The 10,348-nt window shown below is 36.3% G+C and overlaps 1 protein-coding gene across 2 annotated transcripts; it reads left to right on the forward strand.

The window, feature by feature from the left end:
• Nucleotides 1–4,136: 4,136 nt before the first annotated feature.
• Nucleotides 4,137–10,082, forward strand: LOC145628449 (nuclear transcription factor Y subunit A-1-like). 2 transcript variants are annotated; one of them, XM_081680742.1, is made up of 7 exons: nt 4,137–4,410; nt 5,875–6,203; nt 6,818–6,933; nt 7,046–7,117; nt 8,951–9,115; nt 9,231–9,357; nt 9,449–10,082. In XM_081680742.1, exons 2-7 carry the CDS (start codon nt 5,927–5,929, stop codon nt 9,601–9,603), a joined length of 912 nt encoding a protein of 303 aa, XP_081536868.1. In that variant the 5' UTR covers nt 4,137–4,410; nt 5,875–5,926; the 3' UTR covers nt 9,604–10,082. The 2 variants fall into 2 exon arrangements, with proteins under 2 accessions (XP_081536868.1, XP_081536869.1); XM_081680743.1 differs by having other exon boundaries at nt 5,875–6,182.
• The last annotated feature ends 266 nt before the right edge of the window (nt 10,083–10,348 follow it).

A 10,348-nucleotide genomic window follows, 5' to 3' on the forward strand; every position in this document is an offset into this window, starting at 1 on the left:
ATTATATGTTGTCATAAATGTTCGTGGTAAAGTTAGATTAATGAAATCGGTGCAAGTTGTAAATCGGTAAATTGGCAGTTTAAAGACAAATAGGATGGTTCCACCCATCCAATTGGACACCTGGAGGGTATTAGTGACCAAGGTAAATATTTCGGCAATATTTATTTGCGGGCGAAAAAAATAAAAAAAATAAAAAAAAATTGATGGCTAATATCCACGCTTTTTCAGAAATTTTAGAGGTTTCGGGGCTCGGTGTAGAAAAGTCTTGAAATTCTAGGTGATACATCTCAGGGTCATATAATGTCGTTTGGAACCATATATGGTCATTATTTGTTGTCATAGATATTCGTGGTAGGCTTCATTTAATGAAATCGGTCAAGTTGTAAACCAGTAAATTGATCGTTTAAAGGCAAATTGGATGATTCCACCCACCTAATGGGACTCCCGCATGGTATTATGGATCATGGTAAACATTTCGGAAGTTTTTCTTTCCGGGCGAAAAAAAAGTCAAAAAATTAAAAAATTTAAGGCTAATATCCATGTTTTGGAGAAATTTTGCAGGTTTCGAGACCTGGTGTCGAAAAGCCTTTAAATTTTAGAGGATATATCTCGGGGTCATATAATGCAGTTGGAACCATATATGATAATTCTATGTTGTCATAAATGTTCGTGGTAGGCTTGAATTAATGAAATCAGTTCAAGTTGTAGTTTGGTAAATTGGTCGTTTAGATACACTTTTTAAGAAATTTTGGATGTTTCGGGTCACGGTATCAAAAAAGCCTTGAGATTTTATGGAATACATCTCGGGGTCATATAATGACGTTTGGAACCATAAATGATCATTATATGTTGTCATAAATGTCCGTGGTAGGCTTGAGTTAATGAAATCGGTGCAAGTTGTAAACCGGTTAATTGGTCGTTTAAAGGCAAATTGGATGGTTCCACCAACCCAATTGGACTCCCGGAGAGTATTAGTGACCATGGTAAACATTTCGGCAAATTTTATTTCCGGCGAAAAAAAAGTCAAAAAATTCCAAAATTGAAGGCTAATATCCACACTTTTTGAGAAATTTTGGAGGTTTCGGGCCTAGTGTCGAAAACTCTTGAAATTCTAGAGGATATATCTCGGGGTCATATAATGCCGTTTGGAACCATATATGATCATTATATGTTGTCATAAATGTTCGTGTTAGGCTTTGATTTAATGAAATCGGTGCAAGTTGTAAACCGGTAAATTGGCCGTTTAAAGGCAAATTGGATAGTTCAACCCACCCTATTGGACTCCCGAAGGGTATTAGGAGCCATAATAAAAAATTTCGGAAATTTTTATTTGCTGGCGAAAAAAAGTCAAAAAAATTCAAAAATTGAAGGCTTATATCCACACTTTTTGAGAAATTTTGGAGTGTTCGGGTTATGGTGTCAAAAAGCTTTGAAATATTAAGAAATACATCTCGGGGTCATATAATGACGTTTGGAACTATATATGATCATTATATGTTGTCATAAATGTTCGTGGTAGGCTTGAATTAATGAAATCGATGCAAGTTAAAATCCGGTAAATTGGTCATTTAAACGCAAATTGGATTGTTCCACCCACCCAATTGTACTCTCAGAAGGTATTAGGGACCATGATAAACATTTCGTTAATTTTTTATTTGCGGGCGAAAAAAAATCAAAAAATTCCTTAATTGAAGTCTAATATCCACGCTATTTGAGAAATTTTAGAGTTTTCGGGGTCCGTTGACGAAAAAACTCGAGATTTTAGGGGATACATCTCGGGGTCATATAATGTCGTTTGGATCCATATATGATCATTATATGTTGTCATAAATGTTCGTGCTAGGCTTGAATTAATGAAATCGGTGGAAGTTGTAAATCGGTAAATTAGCCGTTTAAAGACAAATAGGATGGTTCCACCCACCCAATTGGACTCCAGGAGGGTATTAGGGACCATGGTAAACATTTTGGGAATTTTTATTTCCGGGCGAAAAAAGTCAAAAAATTCCAAAATTGAAGGCTAATATCCACACTTTTTGAGAAATTTTGGATGTTTCGGGTCACGGTGTCAAAAAGCCTTGAGATTTTAGGAAATACATCTCGGGGTCATAAATGACGTTTGGAACCATAAATGATCATTATATGTTGTCATAAATGTCCGTGGTAGGCTTGAGTTAATGAATCGGTGCAAGTTTTAAACCAGTAAATTGGTCGTTTAAAGGCAAATTGGATGGTTCCACCCACCCAATTGGACTTCCAGAGGATATTAGTGACCGTGGTAAATATTTCGGCAATTTTTATTTTCGGGTGAAAAAAAGTCGAAAAATTCTAAAATTGAAGGCTAATTATATCCACGATTTTTGAGAAACTCTAGAGATTTCGAGGCCCCACTGTGGAAAAGCTTCGAAAAATTAAGGGATACATCTCGGGGTCATATAATGCCGTTTGAAATCATATATAATCATTATATGTTGTCATAAATGTTCGTGGCAGACTTGCATTAATGAAATTTGTGCAAGTTTTATACCGGTAAATTGGTCGTTTAAAGACAAATTGGATGGTTCCATCCAAACAATTGGACTCCAGGAGGGTATTAAGGATCATGGTAAACAATTCGGCAATTTTCATTTCCGGTGAAAAAAAGTAAAAAAATGCCAAAATTCAAGGCTAATATCCACACTTTTTGAGAAATTTTGGAGGTTTCGGGCCCTGTGTCGAAAACTCTTGAAATTCTAGAGGATATATCTCGAGGTCATATAATGCCGTTTGGAACCATATATGATCAGTATATGCTGTCATAAATGTTCGTGGTAGGCTTGATTTAATGAAATCGATGCAAGTTTTAAATCGGTAAATTGGTCGTTTAAAAGCAAATTGGATAGTTCAACCCACCCTATTGGACTACTGAAGGGTATTAGGAGCCATGATAAAAATTTCGGCAATTTTTATTTGCGGCCGAAAAAATGTTAAAAAATTCAAAAATTGAAGGCTTATATCCACGCTTTTTGAGAAATTTTGGAGTGTTCGGGTCACGGTGTTAAAAAGCCTTGAAATTTTAGGGAATACATCTCGGGATCATATAATGACGTATTAGGGACCATGATAAACATTTCGGCAATTTTTAATATTTGGGGGAAAAAAATTCAAAAAATTCCAAAATTGAAGGCTAATATCCATGCTAATTATCTGGTTCAAGTCAATAATTTGCGGGTTAGAATCAGGTCGGGTTATTCTCGGGTTTGAGATGGGTTCGGTTCAAGTCAATAATTTGCGGATTATAATCAGATCGGGTTATTTTCAAGTCAGGTCATTCTCGGGTTCAAGTCGGGTTTGATTCAAGTCAATAATTTGCCGGTTATAATCAGGTTGTGTCATTTCCAAGTCGGGTCATTCTCGAATTCAAGTCAGTTTATGTTCAAGTCAATAATTTGCAGGTTACGATCAGGTCGGGTCATTTTCAAGTTAGGTCATATTCGAGTTCAACTAACTATAAATAGATAATTATCATTTTTATCAAGCTAATAATTATTTCCTTTGACTATAATATATATGATAATATATTAGAGAAATATAGTCTATAATTTTGGAAGATAATTATGTCATTTGACCATACAACAAATATATCCTTTATTTAACTCTTAAATTTGAGGATGATGCTTCTTTCTTTTGTTGGCCTGGACCGACTTGGTCTCCCTAGACAAAATGCTTTGATCAACAATAATAAGGTGCTCCTAATTGCATTTAAGGTGATTTGAAATCGGGTTAGGAGCAATTTGGGTTGAATTTAGGTCGGGTCAATAACAAGTCGTGTTGATTTTGAATCGGGTTTGTAACAGATCGGGTTGAATTTTTAGGTCGGGTTAGTAATAGGTCTGGTAAAATTTGGGTCAGGTTAATAACATTTTTTTTTTTTTTGAATTTTATTTTAGAATTTTTTATTTTAAAGAGTGAAAACTAGTGGCGGCTAAAGGGGAGAGTAGTAAGAGTGAAGAGGTATAGTGAAGTAACACGAGAGCACTGGAACACTTCAACGTGTCGTCCTTATACCATTCTTGTTCTGTTGCGCAGTCTTCCCGTTTATTTTCCTCCTCTCAATTTTTTTTATTTTTTATTTATTTATTTTCAAAAATTAAAAAACAAAAACGAAAAAAAGACTACCCAACGAAAGACTTTGCTACGACTTCCTTCTTCACAAGATTGGAGGAGAAAAAATAAATAAAATTTAGAGAGAGAAAATTAAAAAACAAAAAGTACCCAAAATTAAATTTTTACAATTTGATTTTTGGGTGGAATTTCAAATTAATTTTGATATATTCAATTGAAAGTTTCCCCCAATTTTTCGAAATTCTCAAAATTTTAGGGTTCTTATTGTTAATTCTCTTTTGTTTCATCAAGCGAGAATTTTTCTTCCAAGTAAGTATTTTTTTTGTATTCCGATTGGTCTGATTTGAATTTGTTGAGGATTGAGCGTCTCTTTTGAGGTTTTAATTGGTGTTTGTGTTTGTAATTCGATGCGAATTTTGGTTTTTTTCGAATTTTTGTTGGGTAATTTTATTTTGAGTTGTTAGGGTTTCTGCATGTCGATATCTATAAGTTTTAATTGTTCTGAGAATTCTGTATTAATTGTTTGTGATCCTGTTTGTTTGATTTTCATCGTTGATTGAGCTAGGGGATTGGATTATGATAATTTGGGGAATTTTGGTGGGTTTTAGTTTGTCAACTGTTGTTGGGATTTGCATTGGGATTTTGTTTAAATTGATTTGGATTGATTATTGAAATCATGACTATAAATTTATTAGCTTTTAGTTTGATAAATGTTGCATTTATTTTGCCTAAAATTATGAGTGAATTATGGTCTCTCAGCGGCAAAGTGTTGAAGGTTGTCAAATTCTGGGGCACTCTGCATGTTAAATTACCTGAATTCTTAACAACCTAAAGAGATATTGATTGAAGAAAGTCTCGGATCATATACAGTGTTCGAGTTATCGCGATATAGATAGTGTCGAAGGTGACATAAATCTTTCTCAATTTTCTCTCAGAAAGGGGTTGAGACGGGTGATTGCTAAGATATGTGACAATTGATCTAGTAGATGACGAATCGTCCTGTCATACTTTGCTTCCCAGGAAAAAGGGTGTTTCAGCTTCATGCAATTAGTTTTTTTTGACAATCTTGGTAGACTGTGTAATTCAATTGAAGTGTTGGAAGGGGATGATGATATATGTTATTAGTTACTTGGGGATCTATAGTATTTGATGACTCCAGATTGGTTTGGAATTCGGCTGATTCCTATGTCAAGCTCGAAGTGAGCTTATAGATTGTGAAGCTGGTTTAAGCATATCCAGAGTACTTGAAGTCAGTGAATTCATTAATTTTGAGAATTCAATGCCAGAGGTGATAGGACTGGATAAGGGTAAGATAGGGGAAAGCAGCTAATCATGTTTCGGAGAACTAGTTTTAGTCTTTTAGGTCAATAATATTATTGTACCTCCGAGATTATGATCTTGTTCTTGATTAGTGGATAGGTTATGTCAGCAAAATTATATTAAGAGGAGATGACTATTGTTAATACAAGTAATAAAAAAACGATAATTAGAGAAAATCATATAATTCGTAGTACGTAAGCTAAAATGTGGAAAGGTGATAGGTCTAAGATCCTGAGATTAATAGAAATACACACGTAAGTTTGAGAGGGAGTAAATAATTATATAGATTACTTTATTAACTGGAAGAATTTAAAGTTGGAAAACAGGATCTTTGCTCGAAATTTTTAGCTTAAGGATTTGACTTGTATTTTTCCAATGTTAAAATCACATGATTGGTTTTTTGATGCTATTTTTGCAGAATCTCTAGGCTGATCTAGGTTAAACACTTTGCAGGTTCAAAGTTGAATATCTGTGATTGATGCCTTTTTAAGTGCTTAACTGAAGCATGCCATCAAAATCTATTTTGGCAAGCCAACCCGAGCCTAATTCCCAAACTAATACTCCACCATCAGCAGCTTGTTCTGATCAGTGGTGGCGAGGGGCTGGATATGGTCCATTGCCTCTAACTGATGCAGTTGGAAGTGTTCCTAAACCAACATTGCTAAACCATCCAGTTGAGATGTCGGGATCTAAAGATGACCAGTCACTGTCAAATGCGGGGGATGATGAAGAAGAGACCAGCAAAGACTCAGAAACTACAGGTTCTACTTCTACCCCTCGAGGTATTGTTCCACATATATGTTACTCGCTCCCTCTCTAGATATTAGGCCACATTTCTATTTTGGATTGTCTAATAATAGTCCACTTTTAAAATTTTGTCGATCAAAACTTACAACTTGTCCATATTAATCTTAACCGATGGTAACTTAAATAAAAGAATACTTTGTGGGCTCTATGGCATGGTAATAATGCAAAGTTTTTCAATTAGGATGATTATGATAGTTCTATCCAATTCCTTAGCTTTACCTTTTATTATATGTGGCTTATTATTTAGGGATGGGGGGAGTATCATTATGCCAAGATAATGGCGTGTTCATAATGCGGTGCTCTATAATTAATTGGAAGAAGTATCTCATACTCTATTTGCTTTCTAATTCCCCCCCCCCCCCCCCTATTATTTGAGGGCTAGGATGGGTGTGTGTTTATGGGCTTGTGTCTGTATGTAGTATGTAAATAGTAAATCATTAACAGATTTTAAGATTTGTACATTAGTTGCAGACTTGCTGGACTTGTACTAGAATGCAAAGTAGGAATTTAATTTACTTTTTTGCTTTAATAAGGAACCAATATAAGATTCTCTTCGCTATGCTAATCAGTTTATTTTCCCTGCCTCAAGACGGTAGCTGTGGGCACGATCTTCAGAAATCGCAATATGGTGAGTCTGGTATGTCTCTCGGAAGTGCAGATTACTATTCACAGCATCCACAGCTAGAACTTGTTGGTCACTCAATTGTAAGTGATACATGTTTTTTGTTTACGCTGCTAGACTTGCCAAATGATGATTACTGCAAATATGAATATATTACAACCAACTATTTTTGTAATACTATACTGCTATATGCAGGCCTGCGCGTCAGCTCCTTATCCTGATCTCTACTATGGAGGAATGATGGCTGCCTATGGATCTCAGCCCCTGGTAGGTCGCTTTATATTTTCGTAACTGGTGATTTTTTGTCATAGGGGAAGTGGGGAGTGCACTAGGAGTTTTTTTTGTCCTTAATAACCTACAATTACTTACTCATAATTTGTGATTGCTCTGAGGGAAAGATCATTGTCAAAGGAAAAGGGATGCATAGAAATATATTAATAGCTGTGTTGTTAATTTAACTTCTTGTTGTCTAGTGTGTGTGCCTATTGTCTGGTGTATGTTTGTTTTTTCCCATGTGAAAGCTCTATGATGTGAAAGTATCACCTTTTTTCCCCTTCTGATTAGTTCAATTTGTTCTGGAGCCCATTAAACTACCATCTTACCACATTATTCTCTCTGCAACGTCTCATTATGCCCCAAGAACTAGCAGCTACTACACAGATGATCCCTAGAGCAGTGACACTGACCGACCACCCTCTTCTCCATGCTTGGATCTTGGCCGTCTAATTCACTTTATATGCAAATGGCTTTCGCTACTTGGTAATCACTTTCTGAAATGACTGCTGCTCTTCTGCATATGTTCTCTGCGCATGAGAAACTTCTTCAATTGCAGTTCTTCAGCATGAATAATTCTGCATTTAGCTTAATGACATTCTCTCTGCAAGCAGTACATAGTCCTTTCTGAAACCACTTTCCACTCTCTAGTAGTCTCTTAAGCTCATTTAGACCCACATGGCCGCACACAGTGACATAACTGCAGTTAGCTCCACACAGCTTTGGACTTGGAACCTTTAAAGTAAAGAATGCTTGCAATTTGCGACATTTATGTATAGGAGCAGAAAATCACATATCCTACTTAACAGGTAATATATCTGTGGAGGAGAACTCCTGCATATATATCCACCGAGTAAGTAGGATTCTAAATTGTCTAACTCCATTTTTTCCCCACTGTTGGAAGTCACCTCCATTTTATAGATGGTCATAATAGACCTCCATTCTGCTTCATTTACGAGAAGTAGTCACTGTTAAAATGTCAATTGCCTTAAATAAAGAAAATAACTGATTATCGCTGAAGCTTGCTTGTTGCTTGAGAACTGACAGTCTCTAGGCTTCGGCACACTTTTGCATTATTTTTGTTAAAGCAACAAGTCTATAATTTAATTGTCTAAATCTGTTTTTTGAAATGACTATTTGCTGGCAGACTTAAGCATTAAATAGCTTATTCTGCTATTGGAATGGCTCTATTGACGAGATTATCAGGGTTGTGGCGTTCTCCAGACTACTGATTGGATTTATGTCTTAAGGTTCTGTCCTAGCATCACTTTGTCTTAGTGCTTGTGGTTAGCCTAAGGTTTATGATAATTGCCTTAATCTTACAACTTGTGAAAATTGGAAGTTTTAGGACTTTTAGGATTTTTAAAATAGGGGAAAAAATGTTTTTTTTTTTTCTAGGGAAATACGAGTGTAATATTATCTTCCCGGTTGATGATCTTGGATGAGTTTTATCTATAGTAATGTGCTTTGTCCACCTTCTAACTCGACATCTCTCCCATTAGCAGTAATTGCTTTAAGAAGGGAGGGGGTAATGACCTCTAAATAAACATGGATTGGATGTTATTCAGCTGTATAATGTTTGATAAAGCTAGCTAGGACAGTTGTGTTTGCGATTGTGTTTACAGTTTTACAGGTTTTTCATGTTAGAGGTCTGTTTCATCTATCAACTTTAAATGCTTTCAATTGTCAATCGTCCAAAACCTTGCTATTGAGTATCTGTTTGGCCTTAGTTTTATGAATAAGATATGCTGTTTGTTTTTGGCTTGAGTAGGGTAATGATGTGTGCCTGTGTGACTAAATCTTTCCTTTAATGTATGATATGATTAGGTTCCTCCCCAGTTTTTTGGGATGCATCAACCTAGGATGCCTCTACCTCTTGAGATGGCGCAAGAACCTGTTTATGTTAATGCTAAGCAGTACCATGGAATCTTGAGACGGAGGCAGGTCCGTGCTAAAGCTGAGCTGGAAAGGAAACTTATCAAAATCAGAAAGGTAATTGCATGCTTGATCCATGTAGACTTCGTATCTAATTTTCTCTTGTGACCTTTGAATGTGTTGAATCCTTAATATGTGTGTGTGTGTGTGTGCGTGTTTCCCTTTTCTGTAGCCATATCTCCACGAGTCTCGCCACCAACATGCTTTGAGAAGGGCTAGAGGTACAGGAGGACGTTTTGCGAAGAAGGGTGAAGCTGAAGGTTCTAGCCACTCTGCTGATGAGAAAAATAAATCATCAGGTTTTGATTACCCTTCTGATCTTTATTGGATAGTTTCAGGATGTTGCTTTTATTCTCTTTTGACATTTGGAAAATTTATGTATACAATCAGATGCAGGAGGGTCCCATTCGCATGAGGCCCATGAAGAACGGGCTGACATGTCCAACGGTTCGGGAGGAACTAGAACTGGGGAAGGTCAGTCGAACCAGCAATGGGGTAACAGCATGTCTAATGACCAGGCTCCACAATGTGCACTAGCCATATGAAAGTTTGAGCATAACGAGGGAGTCGAGAATTCAACTACCTGGATAGAAGATGTAAATGTCCTATTTCTCTTTATCTTTTTATGGCAGATTGGATCTTCTCTTGGCCTTAAATGGCCAAGCGGCAAATCATTCTTGGCTGGTTAATAGTGCTTGTGGGTGTCAGGGAGAGTAGGATAAACTTGGATAGCAAATGTTAGCTGTTTGATGGCCTTTGTGTTTATCGGCATACCCTCTGGATTATGTACAGTTTGTAGTTTTTATTTTTCTGTAGTTCAGAGCTTTAGGTTAGTGAGGAAGGATAATGAGGCTAAGATATCATCATTTGGTAGCTCGTTATGTTCGATCTTGACGACTTTTACTTCATTTTAGTACTTTGTATAGTTGGTAGGTTTATGGTGCTATTAGGTTCGTATTTGAGATATTACCATACTCTTGGCTGGCTACAGCTCATAAAGTGTTTGGAACAATAGGTTTACTGAGATTTTGTGTTTAACCATTCTACTTGAGACTAACACTGTACATGTTTTACCGGCACTTTGGTAGCATTAAAGATGGCTGAATAGTGCGCTTTTGCTGGTTTGTTGCTCTGCTCAGGGTGAAGATTAGAGTAGGAGATTACGAATAAGCTACTCATTCATTGGGTACTTGGCTATGCGATCCTCCAATTGACCTGGGGCATCTCTTACGTAGATGTATGTTGAAACTGTAAACAAATGTTAAAAGTGCAATGTATGTTCTCGTAGTA

Source organism: Chenopodium album, chromosome 4 (assembly GCF_948465745.1).
Source record: "Chenopodium album chromosome 4, dcCheAlbu1.1, whole genome shotgun sequence".
In the NCBI taxonomy this organism is placed as follows: Eukaryota; Viridiplantae; Streptophyta; class Magnoliopsida; order Caryophyllales; family Amaranthaceae; genus Chenopodium; species Chenopodium album.